General features: G+C 39.2%; 1 protein-coding gene across 1 annotated transcript in view; it reads right to left on the bottom strand.

Annotated features, from left to right (window-relative positions):
- TTC21B (tetratricopeptide repeat domain 21B) overlaps positions 1 to 16,009 on the bottom strand; it is a 93,877-nt gene that overhangs the window by 26,283 nt on the left and 51,585 nt on the right. The window contains exon 23 of the mRNA XM_052635458.1: positions 58 to 208. Within this exon, the coding sequence (XP_052491418.1) occupies positions 58 to 208 (151 nt within the window). The remainder of the gene's footprint in view (positions 1 to 57; positions 209 to 16,009) is intronic.

The raw sequence follows: 16,009 nt of genomic DNA, 5'->3' as shown, positions 1-16,009 counted from the left end.
ATGTAATTCAATGAGAAAAAAAACCATTATATAGAGTTTATTTGCTAATAGATTTACCAAAGATATAATCCTTTACAGTACTGAAATCCTGGCTCCAGTTTTGCTCTGGAGTTGCGTTTCTCAGCCATTAAGAAAAATCGTGGAACATCTTCAAGTTTTCCACATCTTCTTAAGAAATCAATTAAACGAGATAACGTCATATAATTATCTAGAAACAAAGAACATTTCAGTTATGGACAACATTTTACAGCTTTTGTTTTGATGGTGGAAATCTTACTTTATTAAAGTATAGTTTGCTTCAAATGAAGTGCAATTTAAATATAAACAAAAGAATTGCCTTAGGGGTTATAAGTCCCTAAAGAGACTATATGGACAGTGGATGATTTCTCAAACAATAAAGGTGGGGTTGGTCTGGTCACAGTGAGAGAATGTTCATTATAGGCAAATCTATAAAATGTATATTAGTTGTGACTTACTTTTCAGTCATTATTCCTGGGATCAAAACCTTCTAGAAAGAAACAGCCTCTGCACAATCTAAACTCTTACAAGTACAATTCAGGAGGATCAATTTGATTGCACAGGACAAGTCTGTCTCTGAGATATGCTTTCTGACTTCTGCTTCTGAGGTGGTGCTAGTGGTAAAGAACCTGCCTGTCAATGCAGGAGAAGTAGAGATGTGGGTTCCATCCCTAGGTCAGGAAGATACCCTGGAGAAGGGCATAGCAACCCACTTCAGTAGTCTTGCCTGGAGAATCCCATGGACAGTGGAGCCTGGTTAGGTTATAATCCATGGGGTTGCATAGAGTTGGACACGAATGAAGCAAGCGACTTAACAGGCAGGCAGCTAGGAAGCAGGTGAGAACATCTTGATGATAACGTTTAGGGTGGGCAATTAGGAATTTTACTTCAGACATGCCTTAATGTGTATATGTACCTGAAACACTAGATACCCACTTGCCATATTACAACCTTAACATATTAATCCCAGTATTTTAATCCTGTTTTATCTTCTTCTAAGGAAAAAGAGTTAGTTATTTAGTCTTGGGTATAATGTTCTGGCAGGCTCTGTCAGAAATTAAATCTATTCAGTCCTTTCTAATCACTAAAATACTAAATTTTGACAGTCATTTTAATACCTGTTTTTTAAGATTATAAAAATAATGCATGGACAATTCAGAAAATCTGGAAAACTGTAGAAAAGTATAAAGGAGAAAAATAATCCTTCATATTCCCACCAACTAGAGATTATCACATTTTGGTACATTTCCTATGTTTATGAGTGGAAATCAATTTATAAATATTTAAATGCAAACAAATATGTTGCTTACATATAAAAATTAGAGTCACGTTTGGGACTCTGATTTTGACTCAACACTGTATAGTAAACATTTCCCAATTGTCATAACATGGTCTTCAAAAACATTTTAGTCACTGCATTCTTGTCTATCACACTGATGCTCACACTTCATTTCTGTATAGTTATGTTTTTTAGGTATTGGATCTTTTAAGTATAAGTGCACAGGATGCACAGCAGGGGATTTATAAAATTCCTTATTTATATAAGCTATTCTGATCACTTTGATGGGGCTTCCCTGATAGCTCAGTTGGTGAAGAATCCACCTGCAATGCAAGAGACCCTAGTTTGATTCCTGGGTCGGGGAGTTCCGCTAAAGAAGGGATAGGCTACCCTATCCAGTATTCTTGGGCTTCCCTTGTGGCCCAGCTGGTAAAGAATCTGCCCGCAATGTGGGAGACCTGGGTTCGATCCCTGGGTTGGGAAGATCCCCTGGAGAAGGGCAAGGCTACTCACTCCAGTATTCTAGCCTAGAGAATTCCATGGATTATACCAATGGAGTTACGGAATTCCTAGAATTAAAGTGCACACATACAAATAAAAACTTTTAAAAGCAATTTATTCTGATTCTGTTTTCTAAGGAAAGAGAACATGCCATATAATCCAGTGCTTCCACTTCTGGGTATATACCCTCAAGAACTGAAAGCAGCGACCTAATGAAATATTTGTACACCAGTGTTCACAGCAGCCAAAAGGTGGAAACAACCCAAATATCCATCAGTGGATGCATGGATAAATAAAACATGGTATATATATGTAAAGGCATATTATTTCAACTTAAAAAGGAAGGAAATTCTGATGTGCCACACACAATATAGATAACCCTTAAAAACACTGAATTAAGTGAAATAAGCCAATAAAAAAAAAGAACAAGTACTGTATGATTCTATTTATAAAAGGTATCTAGAGGAATCAAATTCATAGAGGCAAAAAGTAGATGGTGATTGTCAGGGCCTGCAGGAAATGGGGAGTTAGGGTATAGAGTTTCAGTTTGAAATGAAGAAAAAGTTCTCAAGATGGATCATGGTGATGGTTACACAAAAATGTCAAAGTATTTATGTCACTGAACCACACACTGAAGAATGGCTAAACTGGCAAATTTTATGTTATGTATGTTTTAACAAATACAAAAAAATCATGAAAAAATAGCCCTCTGTGGGCTTTGCATCTACTCTTTTATACGATGTCAAAACAATCCAGGTTACAATATAACCATTTGTCTTTTAAAAAGTTTTACTGACACATAGTTGATTGGTATGTGAATTTCTTCTGTACAGAAAATGATTCAGTTATACAAATATACACTTTTATTAATATTCTTTTCCATTATGGTTAATCACAGGATACTGAATATACAATTTTGTGCTATACAGTAGACCCTTGTTGTTTATCCATTCCAAATGTAATAGCTTACATCTGTTAACCCCAACCTCCCACTACATCCTCCCCTGAACTCTCTTCCCCATGGCAACCACAGCCCTTCTCTACGTCCATGAGTCTGGTTTGTAGATAGGTTCATTTGTCATATTTTAGATTTCGCATGTAAGTGGTATCGTATGCTATTTGTCTTTCTCTTTCTGACTTACTTCACCTATTGTGATAAGCCCTAATCCATGTTGCTGCAAATGGCATGATTTCATTCTGTTTTCATGGCTGAGTAATATTCCACTGCATATATGTACTACTTCTTCTTTATCCATTCCTCTGTTGATGGATGCTTAGGTTGTTTCCATGTCTTGGCTATTGTGAATAGTGCTGCTGTGAACAGAAGGGTGCACATTTAGATTACAGAGTGTGTCTGGATAGATACACAGGAGTGGGACTGCTGAATCAAATGGTATTTCTATTTTTAGTTTTCTCAGGAACTTCCATTATTGTTTTCCATAGTGGCTGTAACTACTTACATTCCCGCCAACAACAATGTAGGAGGGTCCCTTTTTCTCCATCTCTTCTCCGGCATTTGTTACTTGTAGAGTTTTTAATAATAGCTATTCTGACCGGTGTACGGTGGTATTTCATTGCAGCTTGATTTGCAATTCTCTAATTAGCTACGTTGAGTATCTTTTCATGTGCCTATTGTCCCTTTATATTTCTTTGGAGAAATGTCAAATTAGGTCTTCTGCCCATTTTAAAGTGGGTTTGTTTTTTTTTAGCTGTTGAGTTGTATGAGCTGTTTGTATAGTTTGCAAACTAAGCCCTTGTCGGCTGCATCATTTGTAAACATTTTCTCCCATTCTTTGAATCTTTTCATTTTGTTTATGGTTTCCTTTGCTGTGCAGAAGCTTTCTTCTTTAAAGAACTAGCTCTTGGTTTTATTGATATTTTCTATTGCTTTAAATCTGTTTATTTCCTATTTGATCTTTATTATTTCCTTCCTTCTGCTGACTTTAGGTTTTATTAGTTCTTCTTTTTCTAATTCTTTTAAGTGGCAAATTAAGTTGTTCAAGATTTTTCTTGTTACTGTGAGGAAGGCCTGCATTGCTATAAACTTCCCAAAGCTGAGCGCCAAAGAACTGATGCTTTTGAACTGTGGTGTTGGAGAAGACTCTTGAGAGTCCCTGGGACTGCAAGGAGATCTAACCAGTCCATCCTAAAGGAGATCAGTCCTGCGTGTTCTTAGGAAGGAATGATGCTGAAGCTGAAACTCCAATACTTTGGCCACCTCATGTGTAGAGTTGACTCATTGGAAAAGACCCTGATGCTGGGAGGGATTGGGGACAGAAGGAGAAGGGGACGACAGAGGATGAGATGGCTGGATGGCATCACCGACTCGATGGATATGAGTTTGGGTGAACTCCGGGAGTTGGTGATGGACAGTGAGGCCTGGTGTGCTGCAATTCATGGGGTCGAAAAGAATGGGACACGACTGAGCGACTGAACTGAAGAATTGCTTTTGCTGCATCTCATAGATTTTTCTATGGCTGTGTTTTCACTGTCATTTGCCCCAAGGTATTTTGTAATTTCCTCTTTGTTTTACTGTTTATTCATTAGTTTTTTAAGTAGTATGTTCTTTAGTTTCCATGGAATAATTTTTTCTCATTTCTTTTTCTGTTGTTGATTTCTAGTTTCATGCCACTGTGGTCAGAAAAGATGCTTAGGATTATTTCTATACTTATAAAATTCACTGAGGCCCATTTGTGCCCTCTGAAGGAGATCAACCCTGGGATTTCTTTGGAAGGAATGATGCTAAAGCTGAAACTCCAGTACATGCAAAGAGTTGACCCACTGGAAGAGACTTTGATGCTGGGAGGGATTGGGGGCAGGAGGAGAGGGGGATAACCGAGGATGAGATGGCTGGATGGCATCACTGACCTGATGGACGCAAGTCTGAGTGAACTCTGGGAGTTGGTGATGGACAGGGAGGCCTGGCATGCTTCGATTCATGGGGTCGCAAAGAGTCGGACATGACTGAGCGACTGAACTGAACTGAACTGATGTGGTCAATCCTAGAGAACGTTCCAGGTGCATGTAAAGAATGTGTACTCTGGTGTTTTTTGGGGGGAATGAGGTTTTTAATGACCTGAACATATCAATTAAGTCTTAACTGTACTGCTGTATCACTTGGGATCTCTGTTGCCTTATTCATTTCCTGTCTAGAAGATCTGTCCATTGATTTAAGTGAGGTGTAAAAGTCTCCTGTTGTATTCCTGTCGATTTCTCCCTTTATGTCTGTTAGTATTGTCTTAGACATTTGGGGGCTCCTATATTAAGTGCATATATGTTGCTGCTGCTGCTGTTCAGTCACTAAGTTGTGTGTGACTCTCTGCTACCCCATGGACTGCGGCATTCCAGGCTCTTCTGTCCTCCACGATCTCCCAGTTTGCTCAAACTCATGTCCATTGAGTTGGTGATGCTATTTAACCATCTCATCCTCTGCCACCCCCTTCTCCTTTTGCCTTCAATCTTTCCCAGCATCAGGGTCTTTTCCAATGAGTGGGCTCTTCACATCAAGTGGTCAAAGGATTGGAGCTTCAGGATCTGTCCTTCCAATGAATATTCAGGGTCGACTTCCTTTCGGATTGACTGGTTTGATCTCCTTGCTGTCCAAGGGACTCTCAAGAGTCTTCTCCAGCACCACAGTTCAAAAGGATCAATTCTTTGGCGCTCAGCCTTCTTTATGGTCCACCCCTCACATTCGTACATGACTACTGGCAAAACAATAGCTTTGACTGTACGGCCCTTTGTCAGCAAAGTGATGTCTTTTCCTTTTAATACACTGTCTGGGCTTGTCATGGCTTTTGTTGCAAGGCAGAAGTGTCTTTTAATTTCATGGCTGCAGTCCCTGTCTTCAGTGATTTTAGAGTCCAAGAAAAGAAAATCTGTCGCTTCCACCTTTTCTGCTTCTATTTGTCATGAAGTGATGGGACTGGATGCCATGATCTTAGTTTTTTGAATGCTGAGTTTTAAGCCATGTTCTTTTTTCACTCTCCTCTTTCACCCTCATCAAGAAGCTCCTTAGTTCCGCCTCACTTTCTGCCATTAGGGTGTCACCATGTGCATATCTGACGTTGTTGATATTCTCCCAGCATTCTTGACTCCAACTTGTGATTCATCTAGCCCACCATTTCACATATGTAGTGTGCATAGAAGTTAAATAAGCAGAGTGACAATGTACAGCCTTGACATACTCCTTTCCACCAATTTTGAACCAGTTCATTGTTACATGTCCAGTTCTGTTGCTTCTTAACCCACATACAGGTTTCTCAGGAGGCAGGTAAGTTGATCAGGTATTCCCCTCTCTTTAAGAATTTTCTACAGTTTGTTGTGATTCACACAGTCAAAGGCTTTAGCATAGTCAATGAGTCAGATGTTTTTCTGGAAATCTTGCTTTCTCCATGATCCAGTGAATGTTGGCGCTCTGATCTCTGGTTCCTCTGCCTTTTCTAAATCCAACTTGTACATCTGGAAATTCTCAGTTCACATACTGCTAAAGCCTAGCTTGAAGGATTTTGAGCAAAATCTTGCTAGCATGTGAATTTAGTGCAATTGCACGGTAGTTTGAACATTCTTTGGCATTACCCTTCTTTGGGAGTGGAATGAAAACTGACATTTTCCAGTCCTGTGACCACTGCTGAATTTTCCAAATTTGCTGTTCTATTGAGTGCAGCACTTTAACAGCATCATCTTTGGGGATTTGAAATAACTTAGCTGGAATTCCATCACCTCCACTAGCTTTGGTCATAGTAATGCTTCCTAAGGCCCACTTGGCTTCACACTCTAGGATGTCTGGCTCTAGGTGTGACTGACCACACCATTATGGTTATTTGGTTCATTAAGACCTTCCTTGTATAGTTCTGTGCATTCTTGCCACCTCTTCTTAATCGCTTCTATTTCTGTCAGGTCCTTACTGCTTCTGTCCTTTGTCATTCTCATCTTTGCATGAAATATTCCCTTGATATTTCCAATTTTCTTGAAGAGATCTCTAGTCTTTCCTGTTCTATTGTTTTCCACTATTTCTTTGCAATGTTTACTTAAGAAGGCCTTCCTTATCTCTCCCTGCTATTCTCCAGAACTCTGAATTCAGTTGGATATATCTTTCTCTTTCTTCTTTGCCTTTTGCTTCTCTTCTCTCCTCAGCAATTTGAAAAGCCTCCTTAGACAACCATTTTGCCCTGTTGCATTTCTTTTTCTTTGGGATGGTTTTGGTCACTGCCTCCTCCTCAGTGTTATGAACCTCTGTTCATAGCTCTTCAGGTATTATGTCTACCAGATCTACTCCCTTGAATCTATTTGTAACTTTCACTGTGTAATCATAAAGAATTTGATTTAGGTCATACCTGCATGGTCTGATGGTTTTCCCTACTGTCTTCAATTTGAACCTAAATTTCACAATGAGGAGCTGATGATCTGAGCCACAGTCAACTCCAGGTCTTATTTTTGCTGACTGTATAGAACTTCTCCATCTTTGGCTACAAAGAATATAGTCAATCTGATTTCAGTATTGACCATGTGGTGATGTCCACGTGTAGAGCCATCTTTTGGTTTGTTGGAAAACAGCATTTGCTATGACCAGTGTGTTCCCTTGACAAAACTGTTAGCCTTTGTCCCGCTCCATTTCATACTCCAAGGCCAAACTTGCCAGTTGTCCAGTTCTCTCTTGATTTCTACTTTGCACACCAATCCCCTATGCATATATGTAGACAAGTGTAAAATCTTGTATTGATTCTTTTGTCATTATACAGTGTCCTCCTCTAACTTTCTTTAGGAACTCTGCTCAATATCCCCTAATAACCTAAATGGGAAAATAATTTGAAAAAAGAGTAAATATATGTATAACTGAATCAGTGAATTTCTCCTTTTAAAGTCTATTTTGTCTGACATGAGCAATACTACCCCCGATTTCTTCTCATTTCCAGGAAACGTTTTCCATCCCTTCACTTTCAATCTTTGTGTGTCCTTTGACCTAAAGTGGGTCTCTGGTAGGCAACATATTGTAGACTCTTGGGTTTTTCTTCTTCCTTAATCCACTTTGCTACTCTCTCTCTTTCGACTGGAGCACTTAGTCCATTGACATTTAAGGCAATTATTGACGGATAACTCACTGCTGCCATTTTAACCTTACTTTCCCATTGACTTTATATTTCTGCTTTATCCCTTTTTCTGTTTGTTTTCTTTTGTGGTTTGATGATTTTCTCATGTATTATACTTATGTTCTCTTCTTCTTGGTTTCTGTGAATCTTCTGTTATGTTTTTGATTTGTGGTTATTCTGTTTTTCAAGTATGTTAATCACATCCTATACCTACTTGCCTTAGACTGGTAGTCATATAGGCTCAAACACATTTGAAGATATGAAAAAAAAATCTACTTTTTCTTACTCTCCTCATACACATTTTATAATTTTGATGTCCTCTTTTACATTTTTTACTGTTCATTGTGGTTATCATTAGTTTCACTGAAATTTTTTTTTAAGCCATGTCCTGGCTTATTAGGATGATTTGCTTTCTAATTGTGATTTTTTCTTTCCTATATATTCTTTCTTCTTTCCTATTCAGAGAAGAACTCTTGATATTTCCTCTAGGATTTAGTAATGCTGTTTTAGTTTCTGCTTGTCTAAGAAATTCTTTTTTGTAGATGAAAATAAAGCTATTCTTTTTTGAAAAATGTTTATTTTATACTGGAGTGTAGTCAGGTATACAGTGAAGTGACTCAGTTGTACATATGCACGTATTCATTCTTTTTCACATTCTTTTCCTGGTCAGGCTATTAGACAATACTGAGCAGAGTTCCCTGTACTACACTGTCAGTCCGTCTCAGTTATCTGTTTTAAGTATAGTGAAAGCGAAGTCGCTCAGTCGTGTCCAACTCTTTGCGATCCCATGGACACCAGGCTCCTCCGTCCATGGGATTTTCTAGGCAAGAGTACTGGAGTGGGTTGCCGTTTCCTTCTATATTTTAAGTATAGTAGTGTGTATATATCAATCCTAAACTCCCAACTTATCCTTTCTCCTTGACCTTTCCCCTTTGGTAACCATAAGTTTGATTTCTGTGAGTCTGTTCCTGCTTCGTAAATAAGTTCATTTGTATATTTAGATTCAGCACGTGATATATGATATTTGTCTTTGTCTGACTTACTTCACTTAGTAGGACAGTCTCCAGGTCCATCCATGTTACTGCAAATGGCATCATTTCACTCTTTTTAATGGCTGAGTCATATTCCATTGTACGTATGTACTACATCTTCTTTATCCATTCATCTATCAGTGAAGGTCTCGGTTGTTTCCAGGTTTTCCCTATTGTAGACAGTGTTACAGTGTATCCTTTCAAACCAGGACTTTGTCTGGATATATGCCCAGGAGTGGGATTACTGGCTCGTATATACGGTAGCTCCACTTTTATCTTTTAAGAACCCTCCATACTGTTCTCCATAGTGGCTGTATCAATGCACGCTGCCATCAGCAGGGTAGTAGGGTTTCTTTTCCTCCACATTCTCTCCAGTGTTTACTGTTTTAGACTTTTTTGATGATGGCCATTCTGAGTGGTGTCAGGTGATATCTTACTGTAATTTTGATTTGCATTTCTCTGATAATTAGCAGTATTGAGCATCTTTTCCTGTGTCTCTTGGTCATCTGTGTGTCGTCTTTGTAGAAATGTCAATCCAGGTCTTCTGCCTATTTTTTGATTGGGTGATTTGTTTTTTTGACATTGCACTACATGAGGTCTTTATAGACTTTGAAGATTAATCTCATCAATCTCATCATTTGCGAATATTTTCTCCAATTTTGTGGGTTATCTTTTTGTTATGGCTTCCTTTGCTGTGCAAAAAGCTTTAGAGTTTACGTAGAGTTTACCCATTTTTATTTGTTTTTATTTCCATGACTCTGGGAGATGGATCCAAAAAGATACTGTTGCAATTTATGTCAAAAATGTATGTTTTTCTCTAAGAGTTTTATAGTATCAGGTGGTCTTACATTTAGGTCTTTAATACATTTTATTTTTCAGTCAGTCTATACATTCTGATTGGAGCATTTAATACATTCACGTTTAAGATAATTATCAATATGTATGTTCTTGGTGCCATTTTGTTAATTGCTTTGAGTTTGTTTTTGTAGGTGTTTTTCCTTCCATCCCCTTTTTTCTGTTGTGATCTGATGACTAACTTCAGTGTTTGGATTTCTTTTTCTGTGTCCATTAGAGATTTTCAATTTGCAGTTACCATGAGGCTCTGATATAGCAGTCTGTATATAAACAAGATTGCTTTTAAGTTGCTGATCTTTTAATTTCAAGTGCATTTTCAATATCATGCATTTGTACTTTCCTCACAATTGCTGGTTTTGATATCATATTAGTGTGTGAATGATTACCTACCTCTGTGCTTCTTGTAGGACCTGGGTGTCTGTTTTTTTCTTTAGGTTTTGGGAAGTTTTTAGCCATAATTTCTTTATATGTGGTGTTGAGTTCTTTTTCTCTTTCTTCCCCTTCTGGAATCCCTATTATGCATAGATTGGTATGGTAAATTATCCAAAGGTCTCGTATATTGCTTTAATTTTTTTTTTTTCATTGACCTTTTGTCCTGATTGGGCGTTTTTCATTATTCTATCTTCCAGGTTACTTATTCATTCTGCATTATTTATTCCATTATTCATTGTCTTTAGCTCAGTTTTTCTCTTGGTAAATGAGTTTTCTAATTTTCCTTGGTTCTTTTTCTTTTCTTTTTTTTACATTTTCTAGTTTCTTTTTAAGTACTCTGCATTTCTGATGACAGCCTTTCTTAACTCCTTCAGTATTTTCATTATCTTCTTTTTGAGATTGGTGTCTATTCACTAAAGAGGTCTGTTTCATTGCCTGTTCTTTCAGGGGAATTCTTTTAGTCTTTTTAAGTGGGAGTGGTTCCTCTGCTTCATTTTACTTCTATTTCTCTTACTCTGAGTTTAGGAGAAACAGTTATGTACTGTGGTCTTGGAGGCCTATTCATATGTGGGAGCATCCCTATGTAGCTCATGTGGGATTAATATTTTTGGTGTGAGGGCTGTTTATTGTATGGATGCTTGTTGCCTCTTTCCTTAGTGTGGGCTAGTCATTATCCCCTTGAAGAGGGTATCCAGATGCAGCTGCTGGTGCCCAGTCATGGGGGTTCTCAGCAGTGGTGGCGGCTCATACGCGCCCCTAGAACATGCAATGGGAACAGAGGCAGCTCGTGAATGCACAGGGAATTCAGAAGGATGAAGTCATTGGCTGGAGACCTGTCCTGAAGCACAGAGGAGGGCAGTGGTGGTAGCTCACAACCACCTCTGAAGCCCTAGGGGCCGTGGTGGCTTACAACTGCTCCTGGAGCTCATGCAGGCTGCGTCTTGACATCTGAGAGCTTGCGAAGCAGAAAAGGCTGTAATGGCGAGTTCCATCCCTCCCCCTGCACACTACCCACATAGTGATGCCCAGTCTCTAAAGCAGACCAGGCTGCTTCTGCCTGCATCCTCAGGTGCAGCTGCAGATTCTAGCGTCTTGAGGTTTCTGCATAGCCCACCCCACTTTACTCCCTGGATCTGATCTCTGAAGCCTGAGCTTCTCTACCAAGCCCCCACCCATACTGGCAGACATGTGTTTCAGGGTGGTGAGAGCAGAGTCGTGGCACTGACTGACTGTGCAGGTCTCTCTCTGCTCTAGCTGGGGCAAAAACAGTTGCTGCATGCGCCAAGGCTCCAAAGCTCCCCCTCTGTTCCAGCTGGTCTCCCCGTGAAGGGACTTCCCAGGGTGCAGGACCCTTTCCTCTTTCACAGTTCCCTCCCAGGAGGACAGGCTCCATCCCTAATTCCTTTCTCACTTTTTTGCTTTTCTTTTCTATTTTGTTCTACCAGGTTATGTGGAGATTTTCTTTCCTTTCAGAGGTCTGAGGTCTTCTGCCAGCATTCAGTAGATATTCTATGACAGTCGTTCCACATGTAGATATATTTTTGATGTATTTGTGGGAGGAGCTAAACTTCATGTCCTAATACTCTGCCATCTTGACCACACCCACCTCCCTCCACACTTGCCTTTCTTAAACCATAATGTTTGGTTTCAAAATTTTATTGCCTCTGCCTTTGGCATCATTAAAAAGAGGATATAATAAGAATACGGTTTCAGAAAGAAGATTTGGATATTTGTAGTGTCCATAGACTATGAAACTCAGCTTCCCTGGTGGCTTAGATGGTAAAGCATCTGCCTACAATGCAGGAGACCCGGGTTTGATTGCTGGGTCAGGAAAATCCCATGGAGAAGGAAATGATAACCCACTCCGGTACTCTTGCTTGGAAAATACTATGGATGGAGGAGCCTGGTAGGCTACAGTCTATGGGGTCACAAAGAGTTGGACACGACTGAGCCACTTCACTTTCTATCTTTCTTTGACTATGCAAATTCAAGCAAATTACTCAAATTCTCTGAGTCTGGAATCACTCACTTTCTTAAAATAAGATTATAATATTGACCTTCAGAGTGCCACAGAAATCAAGTAAAATAAAAGCATTAAAGAGCTTAAAACTACAAACATCAATAGTAATATATAAAATGCCAAATATTGTAATAAAAACTAGAACTACCCTATAAAAAAGCCATAGAATCTAAAAGCTATATTGGATTAGACAAGAAGTAAATTTAGGTTGAAATTTTTGGCCCCCAATTTTTTGCATGTCTTTGCTAATGTGTGTGATGTATGATATTGCTGATATAATCTAAAGTCAACTTTAGGCCAGTTTCTTGAATAATTATCACCTTAAAATATTACTGAAATGCATTTATTATTAGTTGAAGTTATAATTACCACTGATAGGTTAGATTGCATTAACTTGTCTTTTGGTTAACCATGAAATTTGACAGAGGACAAATCTGTACACTTAAGAAATCTGTCAAAACATGAAATATATTATATTCTGAAAAGTTAGTTCATGAATATTTATGACTAGTGAGGACTTACTAAAAAAAAAAACAAACAAACACAGTCTGATGTAATGAGGAATGAAGTGCTATGGAATTTCAGTGCATTTCTTAACATTGCTTGTGGGGGGAAGAAAAGGTTTCACATTGGACAGACCTTCCAGCAGCCTGAAGGACATGAGGGAGATCTTGTTATTCAAAGTGCAGACAGCATGTGCAAAGACATGACTGATAATAGAATGGAGAGTGCTGTATACTGAATTAGAGGAAGTGGGATACGAAATACGGATGGAAGGGTAACCCTGGCATATATCATTATCAAAATAATGCTCTAGTTTAGACTTTTAGACTTTTTTAAAGCAGAGGAATAGTTTTAGAATGAATATGATAGTCCTGTAATAGCCTGGAAGAGCAGGAGCCTAGAGACTGGAAGATTAGCTGGGAAACTGCATTAGCCCATGTGAGAAGTACGTGTGAAGTCGCTCAGTCGTGTCCAACTCTTTCAGACCCCATGGACTGTAGCCTGCCAGATGCCTCTGTCCATGGGATTTCCCAGGCAAGAATACTGGAGTGGGTTGCCATTTCCTACTCCAAGGATCTTCCCAATCCAGGGATTGAACTTGTCTCCTGCTTGGCAAGTGGATTCTTAACCACTAGCGCCAGGTTAATAAAGTCCTTAATTAGAGCAGGGGGCTAGGAGAAGATAGGATGTGATAGTTCACTGTTAAACAGAGAGAACTAATGGGACTTGCTAACCGATTAATGTGAGAGAGGGGGAAAACTCAGGATAATCTGGAGATTCTGAGACAGAAAAGGTTTGTAATCTGTTAAGAGTGCAATAATTAGATCTGTAAGGAGAATTTTCTACTAGCTAGGTTAAGTCAAATTAGTACATTTCTGAAGGAAGCTCAAACACAACGTTAAAGTATAAGATATTCTGCTCAGAATAATCTATAACACACATGAAGTATTGTGCAGGTTTTAGAATAATTCTGAAAAAACTGACTAGTGTATAAGTTTATAAAGTCCTATTAGGAATAAAGCATAGAATGAAAAGACTAAAAGCATAAAATATCACATAGACAATAAAAGTTTACTTAAAATTTTGTATTTTTAAACAACTTGGTATTTCGCAGTCATTCATTGATCCATTTAACCAGTAAACATTTACTTTACAGCATCTATGTACCTGGAAATATATCCGATGCTGGTGGCTGTATATTGTTTAGTATTTCTGGAGTAACAGGTCCTTCGACTGAATTTATAATAATCCACTTTTTGTTTGTTTTTAAGTAGACAGTCCAGAGCACCACTATTATCTATTTGAAAAAAGTGCTGGTGCCAAGTAACCTGGGTGATACCAAATTCCTGTGACAGATGAGGGCTTCTTCAGATCTTACATAGTGGCAATGTTGCCACCAAAGACTTACAAAAATATTCACAAGGGAAGAGATCTGTTGGTTTTTTTTTTTTTTAATCGGGTTGGATAACTGGCTCAGAGGGAAATGTTGTAATATGGGAAAAGTTTGGGACAGGATGAAAGTATTATGCGTATTACCTTAAACAGTAGTTCAGAGAAGGAAAAACAAAAGAGAGTCTAGAATCCAAGACAAAGGCCATGGCAGGAAAAAAAAAGAGAACTTAGGCCTGAAGAAAGTAAGGTTTGGGCAAATGAGGTGAAAGGGTGGCCCATATGGAGGACCTTAAGAGTGGGCAGAAGAGGTACGAAGTTAGAGTGATTAAGAACACTCTTTGAAATACCATCTGAATAGAAGCTGGAGCAGACAGTGGGAGAAACGACATGGCCTGAGGAAGTCCAAAGGTGGGAGAAAACTTTCAAAGATGATAAAAATAAAAAGAAATTAAAATGCTGACATCACCCTAAAAACAAGATTTTTCCCTTTCAATCTTGGCCCTAACAAGGAATGTTTTATTTGTAAGCAGAAAGTATTGTTCTATAAATCCAAACTTTTAGTAACTAAAAGCATTAGTAAGTACAACATGCAGAGTTTATCTGGTCCTCTGGGTTGCCCTGCCTGAGGCACAGCCACTTCTATAGTCACGAGCTCTAACCCTCCATGGCGGCATCCTGAGACAAGGGGTTGGAAGAACTGAACGACAGCTCAAGGATTTCTGAGTTCACACATTCTTTTAGCAAGTTCTTCTACACATAAAGAACGTACATTCCCTGATCCCACCTTCCTTTTCCTTCTCCCTTTCCCCATCTCCCCCCATTCCTTTTCCCCTTCCCCTCTTCTTTCATTTATTCATTCATTTCATTCAAAGTTTATACTCAGCCAGATACTGTTCTAAATCTTCATAGCAATGAAGGCACAGTTCCTGGCCACCTGATGCTTGTAAATAACAGATCACAGTTTTGGTTTTGTTCTACAAATGCAACACAAAACAAAAAACCAGAAACAGGGTAAGAGGATGGAGAATGATGAGGTGTCAGTGGTGTAGGATGGGTGGGGAAGGGTATGCTCAGGAAGAGGCAGCACGGGAGCAAAGTCCTGAGTGGGAGGAGGCAGAACATATTCTGTGAAGAGGGAACAGCGAGTGAAAAGTCTCAGGGTCATAACCTGCGGGGCTGTGGCTTACCACGTATCTACTATCCTTTTCTTCTTCACTATCAGAGTTCTGATTTTATTCTATGTGACACTGTGTTCAGCTACAAGATGACATTTCCCATTCTTTTGCAGTCACAGAGGTGCTTCTAGAAAATGTTTTTTCTTTTTTTTAAAAAGATGATTCACTGGGGAGGTAAGCCCTTTGGCTCATCTCCACGTTCCCCATCCAGAAACATCAATGCCCGGAGGTGTGGTGGTCATCTTGGATGAAAAAGTTAGAATGAGAGTTTGGGGAATGATAGGAGCCTGGTAGGCTGCAGTCCATGGGATCGCAGAGAGTTGGGACACGACTGAGCAACTTCACTTTCACTTTTATGCATTGGAGAAGGAAATGGCAACCCACTCCAGTTTTCTTGCCTGGAGAATCCCAGGGACGGGGGAGCCTGGTGGGCTGCCGTCTATGGGGTCGCACAGAGTCGGACACGACTGAAGCGACTTAGCAGTAGCAGAAGAGAAAGGACTCAGGCTTCCTGATGATACTAGGGAATGTCTGAATCATTGCCGGAACATCTCCTTTTCTTTTATTGATACATAAGAGTAAAATAAAAGCCATAATTATTTAGGTCACTAGGAGTCTAGTGGGGGGATGGGGGTACCTCTGTTACTTTGAGCTGGAAGCATTTCTAAACTATTTGGAGCCAAGGAGTAGAAACAGAAATGAATTACAAGAATGCT

Source organism: Budorcas taxicolor, chromosome 2, assembly GCF_023091745.1.
Source record: "Budorcas taxicolor isolate Tak-1 chromosome 2, Takin1.1, whole genome shotgun sequence".
Lineage (NCBI taxonomy): Eukaryota > Metazoa > Chordata > Mammalia > Artiodactyla > Bovidae > Budorcas > Budorcas taxicolor.
This window is presented reverse-complemented; position numbering and strand designations above follow the sequence as displayed.